The sequence below is a fragment of the Pangasianodon hypophthalmus genome, chromosome 15 (genome assembly GCF_027358585.1).
Source record: "Pangasianodon hypophthalmus isolate fPanHyp1 chromosome 15, fPanHyp1.pri, whole genome shotgun sequence".
Taxonomy (NCBI): Eukaryota; Metazoa; Chordata; class Actinopteri; order Siluriformes; family Pangasiidae; genus Pangasianodon; species Pangasianodon hypophthalmus.
Window position 1 is genome coordinate 17,185,494 of NC_069724.1, and position 27,815 is coordinate 17,213,308.

The window sequence follows — 27,815 nt, forward strand, 5'->3', positions numbered from 1 at the left end:
GTTCAGATTGAAGAAAACGTGTGATCCCTGTGACTCTGATCGTGGCATGGAAGTACCAGAAGGGCTGGTCTGAGTATTATAGAAACTGCTGATCTTCTGGGAATTTCACACACAGCAGTCTCTAGTGTTTACACAGAATGGTGAGAAAAACAAAAAAACATCCTGTGAGCAGAGGGTCTGCAGGCTGAAACACCTTGTTGATGAGAGAGATCAGTGGAGAATGACCAGACTGGTCTAAGCTAACAGGATGCACTCTTTACAACCCTGGTGAGCAGAAAAGCATCTCACAATGCAGAGCACATCGAACCTTGAGGTGGATGGGCTACAACAGCAGAAGACCACATTAGGTTCCACTCCTGCCACTTCCGCTAACTCAATGTTTTTTGCACGGTTCTGTGTAAACTCGAGAGACTGTTGTGTGTGAAAATCCCAGAAGATCAGCAGTTTCTGTAATACTCAGACCAGCCCTTCTGGTACATCCATGCCACGATCAGAGTCACAGGGATCACACTTTTTCTTCATTCTGATGTTTGATGTGAACATGAACTGAAGCTCTTGACCTGTATCTGCATGACTTTTTGCATTGCGCTGCCACATGATTGGCTGATTAGATAACTGCATGAATGTGCAGGTGTACAGGTGTTCCTAATAAAGTGGACAGTGAATGTATATACTGAATAATTTATGAATACTCCTGACTGAAGAATACATTAAAGAATGTTACAAAAATATGTTTTTGGTTTTTTTTTTGTAAATACTTATTGACGAAATTCAACAACTCCCCAGCTTAGACTGATTCTGAAGTATTGCCTTAAACAAAAGTGGCATAACATAAGAGCCAATTAACCAAACAGGCAAGTGTAACATGAAAAACAGATGTGCTTTTACTGAAACATTTCTGAATGATCTTTTTTTTTCAATTTAATATTCTACAACACCCGACTATATACAAGTAAATGTGTGTGTGTGTGAGAGAGAGTGTGTATTGGATAAACCCTTATCTCTTTGTCATTTAGGGCACTCCAGGATCACAAGGCCCTGCTGGCACTCGAGGGCCTAAGGGAAGACGGGTAAGATAGATCCATGGATCTGTGTGTGTGTGTGTGTGTGTGTGTGTGTGAAGAACATATTGCTTTCCAAGCTATCACACACCCACCCACACACACAAACAGAAACAGTTACCAATACCAAATGTTTATTTTCATCCCCATAAAACTGTAGGATTAACTTGAATTACACAGACAGAGAGAGAGAGACAGAGAGAGAGAGACAGAGAGAGACAGAGAGAGAGAGAGAGAGAGAGAGACAGAGAGAGTTGCAGCAGTTATCAGTGCACATGCAACATTGTTACACTAGAAGATAATCTGGAAATGATTTGTAAATAGTCTGCATGCTTGTTTCTTCAAATGAAGGTAAACGAGAGAGAACAAGATGGAGATATTGTATATAATAATTTATGATAGTGTGTGAGATTTTTGTGCTGTAAAAGAGAACCATATATAGGCCCTTTAGAATTCCTTGAAAGCCACATGAAAATCACTTGCTGCTGCTGAGGATGGCCCCACATGTACAGCCTTAAGATCAGCATGAGATTACTGTGGATGGTACCACATAGAAACCATAAAGATGGCTATGGATGTTCTTCCTTGGATAGCCTCCAGACTGCAATTGCTAAGAACAGTTTTCACTCAAGACTTCATCATTCATAATTTCAACACGATAGACTTTAAGTTAAAACTATAATGAATTCAGAATTGCACTATTTGACTATATAGTATACAGTTATAGAAGGGAAATTATTGAATTGAATTGAATTGAATTGAACATGAACATGCATACGTGCATACACCTACACACAACAGCTCATTTACTGTTATATATCACTACTGTGCTACACTCATCTGTCATAGGTGCTCACTCATTTTCTCTTTCATCTTCTCTGTCTGTCTTTAATTATGCTTATGTTACTGATTTCTTTCTTACCCCCACATATTTCTTATTCCTCTGTGACCACTAACACCATTAAAATGGTATGTAATAGTTCCCCTGATATCTTAATGGATTTTATGTTTATCTTAAGCATTTTAGGTTTTCCTTTCCAATTCTTTTTCTCTTTATGTCCTTATGTATTTGATGTTCTTATGTTAAGTGTTCTGACTGTGTATGTGCATGTGTGTCTGTGTGTGTGTGTGTGTGTGTTTAGGGCCCACGGGGGCCAGATGGTCAGATTGGCGAGGCTGGCACTGAGGGCAAAAAGGTAAGAGATCTTAAAGAGTTCAAAGGTCATACGAGTGACATCACAATATTAGGATTTTGACTGTCATACCAATACCAGATGTTTTTTTTTTTTTGTCCAAATCCTGTTATATGCTAAATTCTCACTTGGTGTTTTTATCAACCTAATTGGATGCTTATGGGTCACTACATATCTGTACAAATTATTGCTACTCACATTACAAGCAAGCTTGCTTGTTTAAAAAAGATGGGATAAATGATGTAAACACACATGACGGTGTTTTAACAAAGCATGATATATATTTGTGCACAAGAGCTTTATATAGGTAAGGTGGTTCTAATTTGTGAGCAAAAATGACCGTATGTTTTCCTTAATTTTTTTTAAACCCTTATGATTTTATTAATATTGGCTGTAGGTTATTGGATCTTTAGATTACTTTAATTTTATAGTAGAACTGAACATACAGTGAAACATTAACTTTTTCTTTTTCTGCTTGTCCTTTTCTGTCTTGTCCTGTCCTAGGGTCCTGTTGGTCCCCCTGGAAAAGTCGGGTTTCCTGGAGAGCAGGTAAAAGCTGCATAGCAGTATGATATTTTTATATACATTATATTATATTTTAAACTTCTACTTCCATCACTTCATTGATAGTCATTTAAAAAACTTTTATTTTCACTTCTTTAAAATGTAAGCTACCATGTTTTAAAATCTTTCAGCATATTTCAACATGCTGCACCTGGATTACTGTGCAAATTTTTTTTAATGTCTGCAGGGGAAGATTGGCGAGCCGGGAGAGACAGGGCCAAAAGGATTTCCGGTGTGTTCCATCCCATTTATTAAATGACAGTAGACTACAAAGCCTGAGTTATTTCAGCAGATATTAACAGCTAAAATAACTGTATCAGTTATAGTGTTTGAACAAGATTCTGTTACTGTTTACTACGGGAAATCCATAAAAGTTCAAAATAGTGCAAAAGTGTAAAAAGACAAAAACTGGGATGATAAGTATAGAGGACTGTTGTAAATGAGTTAATATCAGACGTTGGTTGGTAAAAGACAATAATTAACACTGCTTAGAGTGTATATATGTTACCATTTGAATGAAATACACTATATGGCCAAACATATGTGGGCATACAATTGTCTAGAATGTTTTTGTATACTATAGCAATAAGATTTCTGTCTGCCCTCACTAATGCTTTTGTGGCTGAATGGGCAAATCCCCACAGCCACACTCCAACCTCTAGTGGAAAGTAATCCCAGAAGAGGTTATTATAACAGAAAGAGGGACTAAATCTGGAAAGGGATGTTCAACAAACACATATGGGTGTGACTGAGGACTCATCAAACAGTTTAACCATATTTTTTGATAAATATAGAATGTGTAAATATTATTAGCAGTTCAGGAGCTTTGTCATGTTGATGGTAGGCATGTGCCAATAATAAATTTCCATATTACAATAATTGGTTTAATATAAACACAATTTATTTTAAAAAGTACCACATCACTAAAAGATTATTCCTCTCTGTAAACTTTGCCTGCCCAGTTTTCAACCTTATAGGAACTTTTGTCTAATGAAGAAAATGCCCTTCCATTATGAGATTTCTTTCCATGTGCCTTCAAATAAAAACAGGAAAATAAGATTCAGATGCACCTGAATGGGATGGAAGTGCAATGTGCAGCTTGATGAAACAGGACGCAAGTGCGGAAACTCAGAGTTGGCTTTATTGGGGCAAATCCAGAAATCATTGTAATTATCTATGGCAGAAGTCAGCACACAGGCAGAAAGTGTTAACCAGGGAATATGCAAAGCCATAGTGCAACACAGGCTAAGATCAAAACCAGAACACAGAGGAATACTAGGAATTAGAAAACATAAAAACAAGCTCGGACTATCGTCATGAATGCATAATAAGACTTTGTAAGTAGACAAAGAAACAGCATGGTTTAAAGAAACTACTTAGGGTGAAATAAGGAACAGGTGAACACAACCATGGAGAGCAAACCAATGGCTATGTGGGAGCGGAAACACGACCAAAACAGAAACCAAAACACAGGCAGATGACGTCCATGATAACGATTTTGGGTGCCTGGAATATTGTAATATATTGCAGAACTGATTAATGCCACATGCCTAGTTATTGGATATTAATACTTTATATGTCTCCACAGGGAATCCAAGGGCCTTCTGGAGCTCCAGGAGAAAAGGGGATTGCAGGAGAGCCAGTGAGTGAAATCAAAGCTAAAACATTAAAGATGCTTCCTCCATCCTTCTGCCTCACTTATTCACTTATAAGACAAAAATTTGCCACACTATAGTGTTTTACGTGCTCTTATACACAATTCTACCCATCACAGCTTGGTATGTGTTGGTATGTATGTGTCTGCATTTGTGCGTGAAACTATTTCCTGATCAAATATTTCATTTTTACTAAGGGACCCCCTGGAATACCAGGAACAATAGGGCCTCTTGGAAACATTGGACCAAAGGTAAATCTCCATAACATATACACACGCACACACGCACACGCACACACACACACACACACACACACACACACTGCTTCCTCAGTACAATTTAGTTCAAGAAAGGGCCTCTGTCTGTCTTTCTATCATTGTCTCTCACTGTCTCTTCTTCAGGGTCCACCAGGAAAAGTGGGAGAAACAGGAGTCCCTGGTGAACCAGGAGAGAAGGTAGAATGATCATTATCTATCTTCTGAGAAAAACAGACCAGGATAAAGTGGTTAATGACAATGAATGAAGATGTTTTTCTTATAAATTTTGGAAGTTGGCAGGTGGCTAATGTTAGCCTGTGATAGCCAGGCTCCATCACTATTGAGATTCTAGTTATTGTTTGTTGATTATATTGAACATTCTGTGATCATATTAGAATTATGGAATTTGCTAAAAAGAAATTTCAGAAACTCACTATTTTGTATTTTGTTATACAATAGGGCGCAGTGGGAGCTGAAGGGAGTGCCGGAGCTCCAGGCCTCATCGGACCCAGGGTCCGTCTGACTTTTGTTCATACATACAGTGGGGTCCAAAAGTCTGATACCGCATTCAAAATCTGGGATTTTTTTAATTTAAAATGAAATAAACAAAATTTTGAAAATTCCAAAACAAAGGAAGGAAATGTGCAACATCTTGACTATTCAGTATTCAAGATGTTGCACAATTTCTAGGTCATTATTTAAATTTAAGCAACACACTGTGATGGGGCTTAGTGGTTAGCACTGTTGACTCACACCCCAGGGTTGGGGGTTCGAATCCCGCCTCTGCCCTGTGTGTGCAGGGTTTGCATGTTCTCCACGTCCTTCGGGAGTTTTCTCTGGGTACTCCGGTACTCTAGGCTGATTGGCTTTTCCAAATTGTCCAGTGTGTGTGTGCACAATTGTGGGCACCCCATCAAGGGTGTCCCCCACCTTGTGCCTCGAGTCCTCTGGGATAGGCTCCAGGTTACTGGTAAGCGGTACAGAGAATGGATGGAACACACTGTGATATTAACCTTTTTAACTCCTTTGTACAAAAGGTCAGATTTTCTGTGAGTCTTATCCCTTCCGTTGAAGCATGTGTTCAGATGACACGCCAATGGATTTGATCTAACATGGATCATCAGGTGTAAACCTTTGTAGAAGCATTTTCACTAGTGGTCTCAGTCTTTTGGACCCCACTATACATGGATGTTATACATGTGAGAACATTTTTTTAAAAAAGTTAAATAATGGTGTGTATGTATGTGTATGTGCATAGGGAGAGCCAGGTTTGGAGGGTGAACATGGTCCTGCTGGTCCTGATGGTGCCAAGGTACGAGTGTCCCATTAAAGTCAAATGAAATATGTCTTCTGTTGGGTTTCATTATGGTGTCTCAATTCCATATGTGGCCAAAGACTGCCATGTCATAAGCATACTTTAGAAGTTTTACAGGATCACTTGCATACACAGGGTAGAGTATGGTGATAAGACACAACCTTGAGGCAATCCAGTGTTAAGGGTCAGAGAATCCGATGTGAGCTTCCCCAGTCTCACATGCGATCCACCGGCACATGGAGTCCAGCACAGATAGTGTGGATAGTTTAACAGTGATGGGAACATTGTGTTACATGCCTAAGTGAAATCAACAAACAGGATTCTGGCATATGATCCCGATGTTGCAAAGTGTAAAGGAGGCCCATGCTTGCAGCATCGTCTGAAAATTTAAGATACTGTACATTATTGTATCTAAACTGACAAAATGATATTTTCATAAGCAGTGGAAGCTGGTGGTGATATTAGATGGGAGAGCTACAATCTATCAGTGCTTGACAATTAAACTATTAGGGTTGACTAATACATAATATCCTGAAGTCTCATTGATAATAATAATAATAATAATAATAATAATAATAATAATAATAATAATAATCTGTAAGTCTCTCTGGATAAGGGTGTTTGTTAAATGCTGTAACAAAAAATATTGGGGCCAAGTAATACCCACACACACACACACACACGCACACACACACACACACACACACACACACAAACACACACTAAAAGGCAGATAGGGAGCTAGATTTGTGATTTATATTATTTTAGTATTTCAAGTTCATAATACGTTACTGGGGTCATGATGCATTTCCTCTGAATAGCAGACATGGTAAACAAAAAAGGTGTGACACTTTCATTAAAAAAAAAAAATTAAACTTGGTTCTTTCATCTGTCCTTTTGAGTGATTTTTTACTTTGATTAGACCAGTGCACTCAATCTATCACCTGACATCACCAAACTGTTGCATTCTTCTTTTGTGATGCTTTTCCAGGCTTGTACCGCAGCTTCTTTTAGTTGTTGTTTGTTTTGGGGGTTTCTCCCTTCAGTCTCCTCTTCAGGAGGTGAAATGCTGCTCAATTGGATTAAGGTGTGGTGATTGACTTGACCAGACTAAAATCTTCCACTTTTTCCCCTGATGAAGTCCTTTGTTGTGTTGGCAGTGTATTTTGGGTCATTGTCTTCCTGCATGATGAAGTTCCTCCCAATTAGGTTGAATGCATTTCTTTGTAAATTGACTGAGAATGTTTCTGTAGACTTCTGAATTTATTCTGCTACCATCAGGTGTTACATCATCAATAAAGATTAGTGAGCCCATTCCAGAAACAGCCATGCAAGCCCAAGCCATGACACTACCTCCACTCTGCTTGACCCATGAGCTTGTATGTTTTGGATCATGAGCAGATCCTTTCTTTCTCCACACTTTGGCCTTTCCATCACTTTGGTAGAGGTTACTCTTGGTTTCAGAACTTTTCTGGATCATCTCTGTATTTCTTTGCAAATTCCAATCTGGCCTTCTGATTCTTACTGCTGATGAGTGGTTTGCATCTTGTGATATGGCCTCCATATTTCTGCTCTTGAAGTCTTCTTCGAACAGTGGATTGTGATACCTTCATCCCTGCCCTATGGATGTTGTTGGTGATGTCACTGACCATTGTTTTTAGGTTTTTCAGGACATTCCAAATTGTTCCAAATTGCTACACTCTTTTCTCAGCTTAAAAATGGCTTGCTTTTCTCACACAGATAGCTCTCTGGTCTTCATGTTGGTTTATCATTTTTAGAAGAATATTTGTACTGTCTTAGTATGGATTCTGTCACGTTCATTAGAATATCATTAGCAACATTTCTTTGTTAAACAGGGTGAAAAAGGTGACATGGGTCTAGAGGGTGAACCTGGTGAAAGGGGTGACCCAGGGATCAAAGGCAAAGAGGGTCCACCAGGTGATCCTGGACTCACTGGAGTCAGAGTGAGTATACACTCACACACACACACACACACACACATACTACTATGCATGTACACACAAATTTAACAAAAAAATGTGATAAAGCAAATGCTTTTAAGGACAAACATTCATATTAACAATGAAGATATTATTAATATACTAGCTTTCATACATAAGATGCTATTTTACAAAGGCTTGCAAAGGATTTGAGTTAATTCAACAGAGTAAAATAAAACAATTTGATCATTAAAAAGTAAAGAGTACAAATAAATTCTAATTTTTAAGTAATCAAATGACTCTCTGTAAACTTCTGTTGCTGTACATTCTCTACTTAAAATATATCCGTGGATTGGATCAGGGAAAAAAAATTATTCTAATACCAATTCTCAGAATCAGATCAGTGCATCCCTAAGCTAGAGGCTACCTACATTTTTTTTTTTTTTAGAAAGCACAGAAACAGAAAACCAATTACCATTTTTTTATGTTCTATCAATGAGATATTTTGAATGATCTATATGTTTGTGTGTGTGTTTATTTTGTGCTCAGGGTCCTGAAGGGAAGCCAGGGAAAATGGGCGAGAGAGGGAAGCCTGGCCTCAAGGTTAGTGAGCCAAAAAGTCACGCAATTTAATTGTTTTTGACAAAAAATAAATAAATAAAATAAAACTAATTCATTGCCTAGTTCCTTTCCTGAAGTGCTCCTGCAGTGTGGACTCTAAAATGAACACTAAATAAAAGACAATAACTAAAATTTACTGCTCTACAATGGCAAAGCATGTTAACTGCTGTTTTGGTTGAATTTGAATAATGACTCAAAATGACTTGATTTATCAATGATGGAAAAAATATTAAATATAATTTTTTTTACATATTATATTATTTGTATGCACTGGCAAATCACGTTTGCCAGTACATACTAACATTGGCACCATTTTCCTCAGTTTCAATATTTGCATAGTTAAGGTGTTTTGCCTTTGTAGGACAGTATGGTTATTTGTATTTACAGGAATACTGTGCAGTTTTCACTGACCAACAGGCCCAGTGGAATTTGTTGCACCATTTTTTTGGCCTTTTTTCAAGCTTATTTGTAGCCTCAGGCTTTTGCTCTTTACTGTGTACTGTCTTACTGGGTGTTAATGATCTCAAAAATTAGTACATTTAATACGATCTTATTTGCAGTTAGTTAGATTAGGATCCACTGCCAACAACCATTGCTTCTGCTACAAAACAATTACAAAACAGTACTAGGGTTTCATCTGGCAGAAAGGCAGGGGTTACACTGATATTTAGAAGTAGGACCAGCTCAATGTGGGAAGAGTATGTTTAATTTCTATTTATTTTTTGGCATTCTGAACATTCTGAACAAGTTGTCAACATATTTGTTTCTGTCTTTCATCTTACATATACACTATATATCCAAAAGTATGTGGACACCTGACCATGACATCTATATGTGCTATATGGCATTATTATAGAGTTGGCCCCCGCTTTTGCTGCTATAACAGCCTCCACTGTTCTGTGAAGGCTTTCCACTAGATTTTGTTGTTGCTGTGGGGATTTGAGCATTAGTGAGGCTGGGCACTGGCCTAACATTGAGCGATAAGGCCTGGTGTGCATTCGACATTCCAATTTATTCTAAAGGTGTTCACTGGGCTTGAGGTCAGAGCGCTGTGCAGGCCACTTGAGTGCTTCCACACCAGCCTTGGCAAACCATGTCTTTATGGAGCTCGCTTTGTGCACAGGAGCACTGTCATGCTGGAGCAGGTTTGGGCCTGTTAGTTCTAATTTTAATGGATACAAAGACATCCTATACAATCATGTGACTTTGTGGCAAAGGTTTGGGGGAGGTCCACATATGAGGGCTGTGGCCATATTGTGTACTTTGCATGAGCTTCTTACAATTTGTAGGTCCTTTAAGAAGTATTATCTCTACTTGGTACTGGACTGTATACTGTATCTGTATTTGACTGTATCTGTTCCTTATAGGGGGCAAAGGGCAACATGGGACACCTGGGTGAGACAGGAACAGCAGGGAAACCTGGACCAGTTGGAACCATTGGACCAAAAGGATCAAGAGGAACTATTGGACCCGTGGTAAGCAAAAAAGAAAGTAGTAAATCATTTATTTTGGTTAGAAGGCACTTCTATGTGTGTATAATGAAGTGGATTTTAGCTTTTTTGGTCTGAGGTGTGTGGTGGGGTTTCCATTCACTTATTTTTACAAGCTGAAATTGAAACACAAAAACTTTCAGACATATATAGATATCGAGAACCCTCACCCTCAAGAGGGCATTCAAGGACCAGTGCATTGTAAAGAGCATGCAAGGTCAAGAAAAAGCTGCACAATCGTGTAGGTTGAGGTATATGTTTCCAGCAAGAAGAGAACATGAAAAAGCTTTTCAGAGGACGATATTGTCACTAGGTTGAAAAAAGTCCTGTCCCTGAATTTTTAATGTTAGTGATGAGTAAAGGTGATTTCACATTTTGGCATTTTTTCTCAACCTCTGTGTAATCCACATTTAATTCAATGGGAAGTAGGTGCATTTTATTTATTTGTTTGTTTGTTTTTACATTTTTGGTCACAGTGTAGTACTTCCAAAGTTCAGCTTTTTAGAAAAGTGCAGCTTGAAGGTAATCACTATTTTATCTCCTGATAAACTGGGGAGTAAGAAAAATTAACACAGAGGACAGAGTGCTGGTAAAAAATGATCTTGTTAGTGAGTGAATAGAAGGACCTTTACTGAAAATATGTCACTGCCTGTATTCCAGCACTGAAAGTAACTAAAAATTACAGTTTGGCTATTTTTGGGGCACTTGTATATGATGTGACGTCCCACTTTAACTGTGGCTGCATACTGCCAAGTCACACAAGCAGCTCCCCTATTCTTGATTTTCTACCTCTACAGCTACAGCGAATGCAAGCGACCTCCTCATCTCCAGCGTTAAACCAATTTCAAATATGTACTAACTAAGTATATATAGATTTATTAAAGATAAATAAATCTAAATCTGATAAATAAATCTAATCTGGACCACAATCTAGGCTAATGAGTCTAGCTGATACAGTGCTGGTAAGAGCACTATTATGGTTTCAGTATGAAATCAATGTTATGTTGCTTCAGGCTGAATCAGCTTGCTGTTGACTTTGTTCTCCCTTAAGGAGCCTGATAATATACAGTATATAGGAGCCATTAGGGTTATAGTAAAATCTCATTATGTTTTACTCCCTAGTCTCATTTCTGCACTTGTGTTCACCCACCTTTCTACCCTCAGTTAAGGCATGAGGGTGAGAATGTGATGTGAGAAATTGGTATGGAAACAATTGATTTTCTTCAGAATATTCAACATACAACATTTGAAAACATTCAATTCTTCTTCAGGGTGCTCCAGGCCGGATGGGACAACAGGGCGATCCAGGTTTAGCAGGTTATGAGGTGAGGATGATGAAAGATTCTTAGATACACCTGATGTTTATTAACTCACTCTTTTACACTTTTAATGGAGAATATAGAGGAGCAGTATTGTGGAGTTTAAGACAAGAAAAAAGTCTGTTTAATCTCTCTCCTCTCTCCCCCTCCATGTTCTCTCTTGTCTTTCTCTTTATAGGGTCACCGGGGGCCACAGGGTCCTATAGGGCCTCCAGGGCCAAAAGGTGTAAAGGTAAAATCGCACTTCCTGTAGGTACCTGTGGAATTTTGCTCACTAACAAGAACCTTCAGATTTACTACAGCAAAATGTATGCATTTAGTTCATTTCTGCATATTCAACTATTTTCCATGAAGCATTACAATGCTACACTTACACTTCTAAAGTGTTTCTAAAGTTACACTTCCAATTTTAAACTACACACACCCAAAAACATGGCAAGGACGCATCTTATGCATCATACTTTCATCTCATCTAATGTAAGTTTTTGTTGTTGTATAGGGCGAACAGGGAGATGATGGGAAAATGACAGGCCCTCCTGGTTCTCCTGGACTTCGAGTGAGTTAATCGTTTTGCCTCTCACACACTTTTTTTCTCCTATATATTGTGTCTGCAATATAGCAGTAAACATTAATAAACAGTATACTGTGTGTGTGTGTGTGTGTGTGTGTGTGTGTGTGTGTGTGTGTGTGTTTGCTAGGGTCGCGTCGGTGACCGTGGCGACCGAGGGGAGTCAGGAGATCCAGGATACCCAGTGAGTTAATACTGGGGTTGGATTTGACCTTTGGCTTTTTGGTTCATAAGCGTCATGCATAGCACACATTCTTTTTTTAATCTGTTTATGTGAAAATTATTCAACACCTTCTGAGAAAATCAGGTTTGAGAATTCAACAGCACTGTGGTATAAAAATAAATTAGCATGCTCAGCTAAATGTTTACAGAAGGCACAGGGAATTTATTTCATTTTTATGTTTCATTTGTAAAAAACCTGGCTGCCTACAGCCATTTTTTTTAAAACTGACATAAGCTTGCAATGCATTATGGGAATTCAAATGGCCACTGACACTATACTGTATAGCCACTCAGTAATAACATTTGTCAACATCTGTTTAAATTCTTAAAATTATTAAAATGCTTAGAATTCTAGCATTTGAGTGTAGCCTAGTTATAAATATCCTGCAAATCTGAAATCAATTCCAAGCAAATGCAAAACTATGTGTGTTTTTACAAACTAATCACAGGTTGAATATACAAAAAATGTAAAGATTTTCATATTTTCTTGTGTGTTCACTGGTGATTGTTTGATGCCCAGGGTCAGCCGGGGGTGGATGGACTTCGAGGCAAAGCTGGTGCACCTGGATTACCTGTGAGCGAACACGCGCACACACACACACATTCTCTCTCTCTCTCCCTCTCACTCAGGTGTGCTGACATTTTGATATATTTTAGGGTCACCCTGGTCCTCGTGGACAACAAGGCCCCAAAGGATCAAAAGGGGAGCAGGTATGGAGTTGTGCTTTTTGTGTATTTGAGATCTAATCATGTGGAAAAATAATTTGCCTCACTCAATCACAGTGTGTGAGGGGTGTGACAGTAGGAGGTCTTTACAATCTCTTTCTTTTTTCTCTCACAAAGGGTCAAAAGGGTAAACAGGGTCAGCAAGGAGAACGTGGAAGTAGAGGATCACCAGTAAGAACAGCATATCTTTTTCTTCCTCTTATTTATCATTGTTTTTCACACACAAAAACTGTGAAATTGCCTGAAAACTGAAGTAACTTGTACAGTAAAGAAAACAGTTTAAAAGTGAAGTGTGGCCAAGTATGGTGACCCATACTAGGAATTTGTGCTCTGCATTTAACCCATCCAAGTGCATGCACACGCGCGCGCACGCACGGAGCAGTAGGCAGCCTTTTTTGCTGCGGCGCCCGGGGAGCAGTTGGGGGTTCGGTGCCTTGCTCAAGGGTCTCACCTCAGTCGTGATATTGAGGGTGGGAGAGAGCGCTGGTCATTCACTCCCCCCACCTACAATCCCTGCCGGACCCGAGACTCGAACCCACAACCTTCAGGTTCACCTTTGGGTTGCAAGGCCGACTCTCTATCCATTAGGCCACGACTGCCTTACTTATAAATTATCTTTGACCTTTTTGCTGTAGGTAGACTATTTTAGTCAACAAAAATTGCAGGACAATTGTCAAACATTACATTTTGTCAATAAAATATTTAACTTTTCTTCCATGTTTGTTTACAAGTGTTTAGAATGAGTTTGCTTGAGCACGACATTGTCTTTTGCTATCAAATTACCACATTTGGTATATATATATATATATATATATATATATATATATATATATATATATATATATATATATATATATATATATATATATATATATATGTATTCAACCAAACATGGTTTTCCATATAGTACAAAATTTCTCTCTCTTCTTTTGAAGGGTGTGGTTGGCTTGCCTGGCCCGAGGGGTGTGATTGGTCGAGAAGGCCGGGAGGGCACTCCTGGAGTGGATGGCATTCCAGGGAAGGATGGAATTAATGGAATAAAAGTGGGCCTAATTTTCTTCTTCTCTTTCCTTTTCAGTATATATACATATATTTTGTCAGCATATATTTTGTCACACTTTAATAAAACAGTTTGGAATTTAAAAAAAACCCACCAATATATGTTTATATACAGTGTACCAGTATTCAGTATTCGGAGTGAAGCATGACTGAAAATGACTTCTGCAACATTTAACATCTTCCCGCTCCCTCTTTCTTTCTCCTCTTTATCTCTCTATCTTCAGGGTGATCAAGGAGATGATGGAGAGGTCGGGCTTCCAGGGAAATCTGGAGCAAGGGGGAAAATTGGCGTTCCAGGTTTACCAGGAGATCAGGGTTCATTTGGTCCAAAGGTGAGAGAACTCTCAAGCTGAACATACAGCGGGAACCAAAAGACCAAAGCCCTGATTTACTGGCATACAAATGTGATAACTCCACAAAATTTATTAAAAGGGTAAACAAAACAGCATGCAATATGTATTTTGTGTGTTTGCCTTAATAAATCTGTAGTGTGGGCCATTTCTTTGCATGCAAAATGCAGACAAGTGTTTATGTAATTTTTGTGAATAATTTTGCATTGTATTAATTTTGCAGAACATTCTGAATGAATTAGACGTCTGAATAAAGATAAAGAACACAGAATCAGAATGTTTTTCATAATGATGACTTATTGCCATGGTTAACCTTGATTTGATATTAGAGATTTGCTGCATGTTTGCACATCTGATGCCATCAGCATTTAAACAGAGCCTTTGAGAAGGTTTTCATTCACATTTGCCTCATTAACAAATGAACACTCATGTCTACACTCTTTGATTTTATGTTTTTGAATGCATCTTACTGCCTTTAATTGTCATTGTACTGGCAATTTAGGAACAGATACTCTTCAGTTAATCAGTTAATACGAATTATTCAAGAGTAGGATCATTTTAGCTATTTGATAAATCCTTTCATGCATCTGAAATGCAGTATATTTATATGCTAGCACAGGTACTCTTAAACCACATTGCTAATCGCATCAGTGCAGTACCCTATGGGTTGTGTGTCTTGGTCCATGCTGGTTTCAGGAAATGGGATCAAATTTTATTTAGGTTTGGCCATATTATTATAATAATGTTCAAAAAATCAATGTCAATAACCTACTTATTAATTGGCAGGGTGAACGAGGTCTCCCAGGTCATCCTGGTCCTTCAGGGAAAAGAGGTTTTAAAGGAGGAATGGGGCTGCCAGGAGCTCAGGGAGATCCAGGGCCCAAAGGACAGCCAGTGAGTACTGTAAACACTGTATTAGGGCCACAAACTACTAAAACATGGCTGTTATTTTTCTATATTGCTTTATGACATTTTTTTAAATCAAAGGTCAAATCCCTTGGGAATTAAAGTATTTTGTTTGCACCTTATTTAATGGTACTGTTTACTGTTTACTATTACATACCATAGATTTTACAACAAAACTGAGATGCATACAATTATATCTGAATAGACTGAGACAAACTAAATATAGATGTTTTTTCTGGATACATTTAATACCACCAAATTACATTCATTATTGATATATCTGTTTAGGTGCTTAAATCTGTTTAGATTTTATAATACTACTCAATATTTATTACTTTCAGTTCTGATAATTAATAAATATTGATTAGTACTAGGGTTTTTTTGTTTTGTTTTGTTTTTCCAGTGCTTCCAGTTGCTTGAAGATATATTCTAGTAATTTAAAGATTTGGATTTTGAATAATTCATACACATCTGCTTGCACTTAAAATTTATAGTAGCTAAAGATTTTAGAATTTGAGATTTCAGAATTTGAATTATTTAAAGTAAACTTTTATTAAGATTTGAATGATTAAGATGGTTAAAATTTTTGGTGAAAATTCCCACCCTGTTATAATGAGTTCAGTTAAGATACTGACATTTGGGGCCAAAAAACAGACATCTTGAGGACAGATTCTTAATTGATATGTACAGTTTTAAAGAGAAACAGTAGAGATTTGCTCTGAAATTGCTCAGCTCACTTAGCACTGTTAACAGACAGTAAATGCATCAGCACAAGCATATTTTATAGATGTTAGGTTTGTACCCTTAGTAGTATATTTCTTTATGGTTTAATGTCATGTTTTTTTTAGGGAGATGTTGGAGAGCCTGGATTTCCAGGGATACTAGGAATATTTGGTCCGAAGGTAAGACGGAGAGGGAAAGAGAGAGTGTAAAGCTTTCTGCTTTTTTGTTGACCTTGGTTTACATTTTTTAAAGCAAAATCGAGTGGGAAATGCAATGACGTGCAACTGGAGTTATGAAATAGCTAAAGTTTGGGAAAAAGACCACACCTGAAGCCTGGCCTTCCTCCTAGTTAACATCCAAAGATTCCTATTTCTAGTTTCCACCCCACCACATCCCTCCCACTCATCTCTAATACTCAAAGTCTACTCAAGACTCTTCAGTGGTAAGCCTGGCTGTCTCATGCAAAACAGAAGTCATCCAGAGTCAAGTTCTCAGAGTTCTTCCCTCTATTACAGTTCCGTAGTTACTCTCTATATTCAATTCAATTGAATTTTATCTGTATAGTGCTTTTGACAGTGGGCATTGTCACAAATACCATTTCAAGAGTGGACAATTCATACATTTATTATATTGCCTACCAGGCAAAAACTCCAATTTGTGCTAGTCTTTATTTATATTCAGTTTCTTCTGTGTTTCCATACCTGTGTGTTCCTAATTCTGGAAAGATCATCTGTCATCTGTGCATGCTAATTAACCTTGTAGCCTTGTAAAAACTGTTCTACCATCAGTCAGATCTCACCTCAGCCAATGTGCGTAGTGCAGCAGGTGGTGGGATTCAGAGGCATGCGCTATAGTGAGAGTACTGAGGTGCATCACACCACTGTGAAGTGCATTAAGTTTAAACATATCAACATACCAATTTTTTAAGTAAGAAATTTTGTGTCCTTGGAGGGTGGTTGTTGAAACAACTTCTCTGCCAGGAAACTATAAATATAAAACTAAAATCCAGACATGAACTCTGTTTGTCCACTCCTGATCCTGATGAATGTGTGGTCTGAACTGGTAAATGCTAATTCTTGGTTGAAGATTTGTTTATGTGTGTGTGTGTGTGTGTGTGTGTGTGTGTGTGTGTGTGTGCATGATTAAATCACAAAGTTCATTCATCCCCAGTTTTAAATGGCCCCATACATTCAAATTTCCACATCCACCACACACACATGTACAGCTTTGAGTACAAATTATGGAAAAGCACAGACACCATCATCTGACAACAAACATACCAACCCTCCACACACAAGCACACACACACGGTGTGTTATATTGTGCCATGTTTTCTTGGTCTCTGGTTACTGCATGTTATACTAACTTTGCAAAACTAGGAAATACCATGAACACATAGTTTAGTAAGTGAGTAGTGATTTTGTTTGTATGTAGGTGTGCATATGTGTTTAATTAATAGTGTCTTTTTTTGTTGGGCAGGGGCCTCCAGGAGACTTTGGGCCAAAAGGCTTTCGTGGACCTAAAGGGCCCCCAGGCCAAATGGTGAGACTAAACATTCATTCATACACCCTCCTTCAATTCAATGTTTTTATTTATCAGGGCCTAAATAACAATTGTGTTGCTATACCCTATAATTCAGTAACATGTAGAACCACATTTAGCAACAATAACTTGAAGTGAACGTTGTCTGTAGGAGTTTATCAGTCTCTCATATCATTTTGGAGATATTTTGGCTCACTCTTCTTTACAAAATTGCTTCAGTTCATTGATATTTGAGGGCATTCATTTATGCAAAGCTCTCTTAAGATTCCACGACAGTATCTCATTGGGGTTGAGGTCTGGACTTTGACTTGGCCATTCCAACACCTTGATTTTTTTTTTCCTTTAGCCATTATGATGTTGATATGCCTGTGTGCTTGGGATCATTGTCCAATATCAGCCCAGCTTAAGCAACAGGACAGATGGCCTCACAGGTGTCTCGAGAATATTCTGGTATAAAGTGAAGTTCTTTGTTGTCTGAATAACTGCAAGTTTCCCAGGTCTTGTGGCTGCAGAACAAGCCCATGATGACCAAACATCTCCACCTTGGTATCATCAGTACAAAGGATATTGTTCCAGAACTTTTGTGGTTTGTTCAGGTGCAATTTTGCAAACCTAATTAGTGCTGCCGTATTCTTTTTGGAGAGAAGGGGCTTCTCCTAGCCACCCTTCCATGAAAACCATTCTTGTTCAGTCTTTTTCCAATTGTGCTGTCATGAACATAAACATTTAATGTTCTTACAGAGGCCGTAGGTCACATGATGTAGCTCTAGGGTTTTTCTTTATATCTCTGACCTTGGACTGAATTTGCTGGGATGCCCACTCCTGGGAAGATTGGCAACTGTCTTCAAGGCTCTCCATTTGTAAACAGTTCTCACTGTAGAATGGTGAATTTCAAATTGTTTGGAGATGGCCTTATAACCCCTCCCAGATTGATGAGCAGCAACAGTTGTTTCTCTAAGGTCATGACTGATGTACTTTCTTCTTGGCATGATGTAGCCACACACCTGAGTGCTCCAGTTTGCTTTTTGGGAAAAATGACTACATGTTGAAACATGGGGTGGGTCACTACCTCAGGTAACCTTTTAGGTAACATTTTAACATTAGGTCTCCTTTAGCTTTCTAAATAAAACATGCAATTTTTGAAAAACAATGACATTTTCATATTTTCTTTGAATGTCTGTTTTTTCTACAGTTTGGCTTCTGGATGCATACACACCACACATGCAAGCATAGAGTTATGGGTGCAAATTATAGACTGTTATCCATCAACACATACACCTGTTATGGTTTTTGCAATCTTAATCATAATTTATTCCAATCTAGACTTATTTATGTTTATCAGTAGTGCAAGACAGAAATGTTTAAGTTTTTCTTTCCCATCTTCCTCAGGGTAAAGTGGGAGTGACTGGTCCTGTTGGTATAATTGGCCCAGGTGGCAGTCCTGTGAGTGATCAAACATATATAAGTTTAATAAGTACACAAGTGTTTTATTTCTGTATACATCATACATTTCATTCATACTTTAATGTTGTAGAATGTCAGGGAAACAAATTAGTTCCTGTTGTCACTAACATTATAGCACATGTAAAGAGTTTATATCTCCCCATTTAATGAAACAAAAAATGCAGCTTGCGATGTTATCAAGAAACCCGAATGTACCAAGTCCTCTATTCTGAAAACTCCCCCATGGCAGAAAAGTTACGTAGTGCTGACACCTGAGCCTCCTTTCATAAATGTTAAATAAATGTCTCTGTATAAAAAAAGCTTCACCATATCAATGATTATATGTTTTTCTGTGTCAAATAATAAAAATGTTTTTAAAACACTATTGTTAGCTTTAAATTATGTTAAGTATCATACAAGTCCCTGTGAATGAGTTGTTACTATAGAAAACATAATGTATTAGATCAAGTGCATTAATATAAATCTGTGATTTGAATTACAGCCATTGCTTCTGTCAGAGCTGTTGTTATTAAAAATTAATTAACGCTGTGGTATAACATGCTACAAATAATACCAAATTTAAATATATAGAAAACATACAGTAGAGGCCAAAATGTCTGAGTCCATTACCAAGAACTGTTTTTATTTCTTTAGTTATGAAAAACTAATATAAAATATTAAAAAATTAATATAAAGTAAATATTCACTATTAAAGAATCCACTATTTAAAACAGAGACAAATTCATTTTTCAGCTGTTTTAGAAGCATAGCTGAAATATGTAAATATCCTGTTTACACACTTCTTCACTGCTTCATTTTATATAATTGTTTTGTCACCATCTCACTCATTTAAACACACTGTTGCAATTGGTGTTGCTTGTTATCTTAATATACACTTGATATCTTAATATAGTCCACTATCCATTATGTTACTTGACTTACTGACTTACTGTTGAAAAATTATGAACAATATGAAAATTATATTTGAACAATACAATTTGACAATGTTTGTGTTAGTTTCTAAAAGATGAACATTAACAAGCCATTTAAAGCCATTTGGGACAGGATATGATGAATACTGCCCCACTGAATTTTTGACACATGACTTTCTTGATCTCTGGCTTTGTCTAGGGTCCTAGAGGGGATTCTGGTAGCAGAGGAGAAATGGTAAAATTGAATATATATGCAGAGAATTTATGTGGATTTTTTTCAATGTGCAATGTTTCAGGAATAGAAAAATAGAAAACTCTAAATATTGTGTTTTTTTCTTTATTTTGTCATGTAGGGTGCTCAGGGGCCGAGGGTGAGGCTTTCAAAACTCATAGACACACATATGCACAGACTCACACACACACACACACACACACACACACACATACCTTTCACAGTCATTTAGACTCTGCTGACTGTTTTTAGGGTGCTCCTGGACGTCGAGGACCTCCTGGACCACCAGTAAGACAGCTTTCAATCTATACACAGACTTCCTTTTGTCCTATGTGCACATAGCAACATGCACACAAACTTAAGCCCTAACTGGTTGCTTTTTCCTTTTTTTAGGGACCTCCCAGCATCCCAAAAGCCTTTGTAAGTATTTAAGTAGGGTTTTTTTCCCCCACTGGTCAGATCAACCCATCTGACCAAATGAAAATCAAAAATGGATTGATTTTGTGTGTATCTGTGTGTGTGTGTTCTAAAGCAACAGGACGATAGTGGTGGAACTCTGTCTGAGTTGGTTGGTTCACATGCTGCTTTTAAAACTAAGGTGTGTATAAAAATGTATATATACTAATACACACAATCATATGTATACCTGACAACTTTCCACCTCTCTTAGCATTTTCAGCTTTATTCCGCTCATATCACCATACATACACACACTCAGTGCTCAGGGGACAGAGATTACATGTTAGTCATTAGCTTGTCCCCAAATATTACCCTCCCACTGCAGACTCCCACTAAACCACACCCCCACCTGCTATATACAGTGAGAGGGGCAACAATGTTATTATTCAACCGGTACAGACATTTAGGATTTTTTTAAAAAAAAGACATGATTGCAGAGATGAAGATTAGCTCGCAAGTGCCTTTTCATGTGAAGATTACACTACTCATTTAAAAGTACAGATGCATTAAGATGTATTATGTCCAGATTTATCTTTCTATGATGTGATTTTTGGGTTTGGGATTTTGAGGATTTTTTTCTGTTGCCTATATGTTGTGAAGAAAAGTGGGGGTGTTTCATGACTTATCATCTTGGTGTACATGACCTTACACCAAAAAGACAAAGAATTCTGTTAAAAAAAAAAAAAAAGTGTGAATTACACTCTGTTTTAAAAATATGTCTCTCATAATTAACCATGCCCAGCACTACTAACTTGTCTTAGTGTCTCCCACTCTGTTTTTTCTGCATCTGCATTGGTAGTTTAAAATTAAACTCTCTCTCTCTCTCTCTCTCTCTCTCTCTCTCTCTCTCTCTCTCTATCTCTCTCTGTCTCTTTCAGGTGGCAGATCTAATGGATTTTCCCATGGACCGAGCTCCAGAGATCTTACAGACACTGCACTATCTGAATTTGCTAGTTCTCAGTCTGAAGAATCCACTAGGAACACGGGATCATCCGGCTCGCCTCTGCCGGGACCTTATAACCTGCCAACACAAATTCAACGATGGTGTGTATGTGTGTGTGTTCATTTCAATTAATTATCTCGTGTATAAACATAGGCCTATTTGCTATAGTGACAAAATGTTCTTCCATATACAGCTTGTGAATGCTGCAAAATTTGAAACATGGTTCAATGAATATTGCATTTAAATATCCTCTCCTTTTTATAGGCACTTACTGGATTGACCCAAACCTGGGTTGTCCTACTGACTCTATAGAAGTGACATGCAACTTCACAAGAGGCGGGCTCACCTGCCTTAGACCAATTACTGTGTCCAAGGTACTGAATTTAACTAATCAGATATTAATTGGAACATAATCAGAATTAACATAATATATTCAAATAATGTAAACCTGCATGTTAACCTGATACAATTGTTCAACTAATTTAATTACATATGTCTATATACAGTATAATGGCAAATTAACAGTCATATATTAATGCACCAGCTCTATTACAAAAAGTGTTGGTAATTAACAAAGAAAAATTAATAGACATTGACAAATTGCTCTGATGAAACATATACAAGGTTGTATGTGCTCACATTCTGGACATGCTGCTAGATTTAGCTAGCTCCAACTTTGGCAAGTGTAACACTACAGATACCATCTCAACAGTGTTAAGTTAATGCAAATGTTGGGTCATAGGTGGTAGCTGCAGTGCAATGACAGATCACATTGTGTCATCGTGTCACTGCTATCATCAACAGGCAAAGTCATCAGTTAATTTAGTACATTGCAATGATTAACCTTTTAATCTGGTATCATAGATTCATTTGAATGGCAGTTTTCTATTTTCAAAAGCTAATTTGTGAGTGCTATGATTTTTTTTTAGCTGGAGTTCAGAGTCAGGCATGTCCAAATGAACTTCCTGCATCTGCTGGGTTCAGGGGCAGAGCAACGTATCACCATCCACTGTCTTAACATCACCATCTGGAGCTCCACCCCCGCTCAGACTCCTTCTAAGAATGCCGTGAGGTTTATGGCGTGGAATGGAATGATGCTGGAACCAGAAGTGTTGGAGGACACATGCTGGGTGAGAATGCCACAACACACAAAGTGATTCTGATTAGCTGTTTCTAGCTAATCAGATAGCTTTCACTTTCTGATTAGTTAGTTTTGCTGAAAGTCACCTGTTCTGATGGAGGTCTCACTGACCCAGGCCATATCATAATTTTATAACAACATTATTTTACATTTATTTTAAAGTTATTTTAAGAATATCTAATATTGATTGAAACCACCTCAACTATTATCAATAGAATATATTATCAAGTTACAGTCATCCTGATGTGTGTAAATCCTCTAGCACCAACATCCCATTTTACCATGAATATACCTATGAACCAGATCAGCCACTTTATCCAGAAGACAACCTGTTAGCAAAAAGCTGCCAGAATCCTAAAATAAACTGCAGTATGTCAAAACTGTGTAGAATGACTACTTCATCCTTCAAAGACATTTGCACACATTACTTCTGACTTTATTATACAGACTTCCTAAAACTGCCTGTATACGTAATCACATAGAGAGCACTGAATGTTCTTGCTCCTTTCTTCTTCTTTAAATTCCCTTGTCCTTACACACCACCCTGGGCCACGTTTACCAAAAGCATCACAGCCTTGTGCCGTTGCCACGGTAGTCAAATCACATAAATATCCATGGGAAAACAGGGTTCAGATATTTCAATAAACCTGAAACTGAGAAAGGTTTATATACCTTTATATATACCTTTATATACCTTTATATATACCTTTATACCTGTTGAGCAATGAGTAATTGAGCCAAGTATCATGTTGGGAAAAAAATGTTATGATCTTGATTTAAGAAGTTAAGGGTTAATATTTTTACTCCATCTGTTTTTATGTACAGCAACGCGATGGCCATTGGAGGAATGCAGTCTTTCTGTTCAGAGTGACAGACGCCTCGCTGCTTCCCATCAAAAGCATTGCTAATCTGCCAAAAACGGCATCCATGTCACGCTATCACCTGGAGGTCGGACCTGTGTGTTTCCTGTAGTGTGTGTACACTTGAATTGGTATGCATATGTGTGTCCACTTCCTTGCACACTATAACCGGCTGAAGCAACCCACGTCACAGCCGCTTTAGTATTCAGCCACTGATTGGACTGCAGAAACAGGAAGAAGGTGGTGTGAGCGGGGCTTCTGGGGGATTTAGCACTAAAAGACTGTGGAGGAGAAATCCACCCTTCCGGCCTCAGATGTCATATGAGAGAAGACTCTAAGAATATGACCCAGTTTACATAGGTACAGGACATCTAGGCCAGGGAAATACTGCCACGCTCTCTCTCTCTCTCTCTCTCTTTTTATTCTATCTTTATTGAATATTATAAGTTATTATAATGCTTGTCCTAAGGAAGGATGCTCTATTGTAGAGAAGAATTAAGAATTGGAAAAATTTATATGTATGTATGAGCTTTTATACAATAACTATATCAGTAATGCAGAAAGTGCAATACAGAAGGAAACTGTTTATTATATGTTGATTAAATATCAAGTGGGTTAACTTTATGGAAGGTATTTCAGGGGTACTGTCAACAATCAAAAGTGTGTAATTTAACGTAGTATCAGACAGGGAGGTATAAGTGTTTGTGCTTGCTTGTGTGAGTGTGTGTGAGTGTGTGTGTGTGTGTGTGTGTGTGCATTTTAATGTGACTGGTCAGGGAGATTATTCTTTAGCATAGATTGAGTGTGTGTGTGTGTGTGTGTGTGTGTGTGTGTCTTTGTGTGTGGAGGCGTGTGTGTAGATGTGTGTGTAATGGATAGTTCTCTTGACATTACAAGTTACATACATCAGACACACCTCCTCACAAAAGGGTCACGATGGTTTAGTGGCATTTCTCAGGCAAAATGTGAGGAGGCCTGCAAAGGAGTGTGTCTTATTGGTAGTGGGGCGTGCTCATCCGGTGGGGCGTGTCTACCTCACACCATAGCAGCTGGATATTATTTAAAGTGTTCAAGAACGGTGCTGAATTTTAAAAAGTGAATTTTGGTGCTTAAAAAGAAAATATACATAGCGATTCATAGAACAAAACGCTAAGCATGTTGATATGCTGCAGATTCAAGCTGCAAAAGCTGCCATTCATTCTGAAATCTGTTTTGTAGCAACAGTACCAGAAAATCTTAATAATGCTTACTGTGGTGCATCCTGCATACGCTACTTCGCCTGCTGAATCCACGTAGACTCATCATTGAGCACAGTGTTAAGAAACAACATGCCAATTTTAATGACATTTTGTTATAAAGTGTGCTTGAATTATTTGATTCAACTGTATGAAATACAGTTTCTCCATGTTAGTGGTACAACAATGTTTTTGTTATTATTGTAAGATGACAGTTATTTAACTGACACTTCTATCTGTATTTCGGAGCAACAACTGTCTGGTACTTTAATCCCGATGGCAATGGCAATGTGAAAGTATGCAAAACTTTAAATACAGGATGAGAATGATTTGCCTGGGTCTTCCTGGTAGTCCAGTATGGCCACAGATTTCTGATATCCAGGTTTCGAATAAGTCATGAAACCTGTCACTCACATGGCCATTACGGATGCAATAACAGCTAGGCCATGCCAATAATTTGAAAATTCAGTATAGTGTTCTATAATCACGTTGTTGACATTTGTGCCCATTAGATCCTGTCTTTTTAGGACAAGCAAATGATAAACTAAAACAGTTTCAGAACCTAGAATGGTAATCTGCCCTGCTGGCTGTGAAAAAAATAGTCAAGCTATCTTACTAAATATGTAATCTAACAAAATCCAACAAAATTGGGATCTGAAAAACAGACAGGATTATACAAGCTAAGAAGGGCATTTTCATGCAGAAAAAAAAACCCTGATGTGCAGCACAAGTTCTGATGAATGGCAGGGACTATGTGTGGGACTACATTAGCACTAAATTAGTACAAATTGATAAACAGTGCTACAGTCAGAGAGCATATAAAACTGAAAGTTTTAGACATCAGAACACTAGATTCTAAAATTTAGCACTGGAGGAAAAAAATGTCCCTGCATATTTGTGACAGGGCTTCATATCCTTGAATCCAAGATCCCTAAGGCTGTTGTGCATCCAAATATCAGAAGCACTCTCCAAATCAGCTTCAGGTCAGTAAAGAAGGAACATGCTGTGAGTGGTTAAGGGTTTTTTTCTGGCTAAACTATGTTTGCTCCAAGCCTGTGAAATTGTATCTGCACAGCAAAAAATGCTCTATTAGAAAGCTATCTGCTTCCTCTCGCTTTACATAATGTGTATAATTACTTAAGCTTTCATGTATACGGTGCATTCCTTTTTAGCTAATTTAACCTAATTTAAATATTATTCTAATGCTTGGAAAACAAAGAAGCTTCTGTTTTTCTGAGCAGAAAACATGTCCAGGTGACGTATCACAATAGGATCCGTAACTGATTGACAAATTATTTTTTTAATCTGTAAATTTAGGACTCCGAGGAAGGATATAAATATATTACTGTTGTTAAAACAATACATAACAATGCTTTACTGTTATCTTTTTTTTTGTCATTTTGTTATAGTTTTGCCTGGTAGTCAACTCATAATCATAATCTATTGCAGTAATTCTCATCTCCAGTCCTGGGAACCCACTGTGCTACATAGTCAGAAGTTTTCCCTAGTGTAGACATCCATGTTGGGAGCAGTGAACACTTCACACTGTGCCATGCAGCAGCTCCCCTTGAGTGCAGCTGAGAACCCATACTGTTTTAGAAGTTGAATTATATTATCTTTTCAAAGACTTTGTGGCAGTGTGTGAATTTTTACAGGCAACTTCTGTGAAATCCAGTTACCTCACTCTTCCTGACTTGTCATTCTTGGGTCCCATCTGTAATAATGTTGACCATTTGCATGTAAATATGACTAAAAATTTTGTCTTCTCCCACCTCGCCAAAACATTGTCTTTTCATCCTCTGTATTTATCATTTTTAGAACTATTTGTCATGCTTATTCATTGCAGTTTACATGCTTGGTTAAATATCTGGAACTAAGAACTAACTATTTTACATACCCAATAAAGATGTTGTTACATGCTTCACTGTGTTACGTAATTGTTAGTTGTCAAAGTAAACAATTTTTACATGGAAAGCAAGCAATATTGCTAGGTGTTACGTTCCCCTCCTGTCTAGGGGATTGTGAGGAGAAGTAGCAAATGAAAAAGCATAAAATTAAAAGGAAACGGCAAGAACACACTTCAGTCCTCTGCCCCAGAGTGAAGATGACACCAATTCAGACGTATACAAAAGTGGAGATTTATTTACAAAAGAAAAAGACAGTAAGTTCAACATAAGGAGATAGGGAGCAATGGCTCAGGAGAGAGCAAGGCCTAAAATAACAAACAAGTAGTTCTCTAACTAGGTTAGGGAGCAGCACTAACTTACCTCAAACACCCAAAAGAAAAAGAGAAATAAACAACATACAACTTCCCTCAACTCCCTAACTGAACCAAAAAACAGGGATGAAAGTAGTATTTAAAGAAAAAGGCACTCTCCCCCTACAGCGTCCCTTTTCACTCTCAGCAAATACAAACAACAGAATTCAAAAGAACATGATCTTGTACTTATCTTAACTAAGCAGAACAAGCACAAGCACTACCTCCAGACACAGTTCACAACTGTAGCACTATTAGCCACTGCTAATTCACAACTCAACCTCAGGTTAGCAACTATAATCCTGAAATCATTAAATTCAGTCTGGAGCAGGGGAGAAGTGTGTCTCTCTCTGCAGCACACACTGGACTGCCACAATATACTCCACCCTCAGTCTCAGGCACGCTCTCACAACGAGCTACAGGTGGTGGTGATTCTGCTTGAGAGAGAGAGAGAGAGGAGAGAGAGAGAGAGAGAGAGAGAGAGAGAGAGAGAGAGAGAGAGAGAGAGAGAGAGAGTGCGCACAATCTGTAGCACGCAGTACAACATAAGACACATGCAAATAAGATTTAAAAAAAAAGAATAACTTACGTCCAGGGACGTAACACTAGGAATATTCATGAAAAGTTTCTGAAAGAACAAACATTTGCCCTGCTGCTCATTTGTAATATTTTGTGGTGTAAGCAGTAATGAAAAATAGTATAAACATATGGTATGAATATGATTTATTTTTTTAAAAAGTGAAAGCATACATTTCAGAGTATATCTAAATTGGTCCCTAATTCAGATAACTTCATGTTGGCT

General features: G+C 37.9%; 1 protein-coding gene across 1 annotated transcript in view; it reads left to right on the forward strand.

Annotated features, from left to right (window-relative positions):
• The window catches only part of col27a1a (collagen, type XXVII, alpha 1a), an 81,081-nt gene extending 53,916 nt beyond the window's left edge, over positions 1-27,165 (forward strand). The window contains exons 28-61 of the mRNA XM_034311275.2: positions 1,017-1,070; positions 2,204-2,257; positions 2,759-2,803; positions 3,006-3,050; positions 4,407-4,460; positions 4,671-4,724; positions 4,875-4,928; positions 5,190-5,243; positions 5,989-6,042; positions 7,902-8,009; positions 8,535-8,588; positions 9,974-10,081; positions 11,368-11,421; positions 11,594-11,647; positions 11,915-11,971; positions 12,114-12,167; positions 12,726-12,779; positions 12,863-12,916; positions 13,049-13,102; positions 13,867-13,974; positions 14,215-14,322; positions 15,127-15,234; positions 16,095-16,148; positions 17,449-17,511; positions 18,901-18,954; positions 20,086-20,121; positions 20,240-20,257; positions 20,371-20,406; positions 20,512-20,538; positions 20,651-20,716; positions 21,456-21,621; positions 21,785-21,894; positions 22,450-22,650; positions 23,487-27,165. Coding sequence (XP_034167166.2) covers positions 1,017-1,070; positions 2,204-2,257; positions 2,759-2,803; positions 3,006-3,050; positions 4,407-4,460; positions 4,671-4,724; positions 4,875-4,928; positions 5,190-5,243; positions 5,989-6,042; positions 7,902-8,009; positions 8,535-8,588; positions 9,974-10,081; positions 11,368-11,421; positions 11,594-11,647; positions 11,915-11,971; positions 12,114-12,167; positions 12,726-12,779; positions 12,863-12,916; positions 13,049-13,102; positions 13,867-13,974; positions 14,215-14,322; positions 15,127-15,234; positions 16,095-16,148; positions 17,449-17,511; positions 18,901-18,954; positions 20,086-20,121; positions 20,240-20,257; positions 20,371-20,406; positions 20,512-20,538; positions 20,651-20,716; positions 21,456-21,621; positions 21,785-21,894; positions 22,450-22,650; positions 23,487-23,633 — 2,421 coding nt within the window. The 3' untranslated portion in view covers positions 23,634-27,165. The remainder of the gene's footprint in view (positions 1-1,016; positions 1,071-2,203; positions 2,258-2,758; positions 2,804-3,005; positions 3,051-4,406; positions 4,461-4,670; positions 4,725-4,874; positions 4,929-5,189; positions 5,244-5,988; positions 6,043-7,901; positions 8,010-8,534; positions 8,589-9,973; positions 10,082-11,367; positions 11,422-11,593; positions 11,648-11,914; positions 11,972-12,113; positions 12,168-12,725; positions 12,780-12,862; positions 12,917-13,048; positions 13,103-13,866; positions 13,975-14,214; positions 14,323-15,126; positions 15,235-16,094; positions 16,149-17,448; positions 17,512-18,900; positions 18,955-20,085; positions 20,122-20,239; positions 20,258-20,370; positions 20,407-20,511; positions 20,539-20,650; positions 20,717-21,455; positions 21,622-21,784; positions 21,895-22,449; positions 22,651-23,486) is intronic.
• The last annotated feature ends 650 nt before the right edge of the window (positions 27,166-27,815 follow it).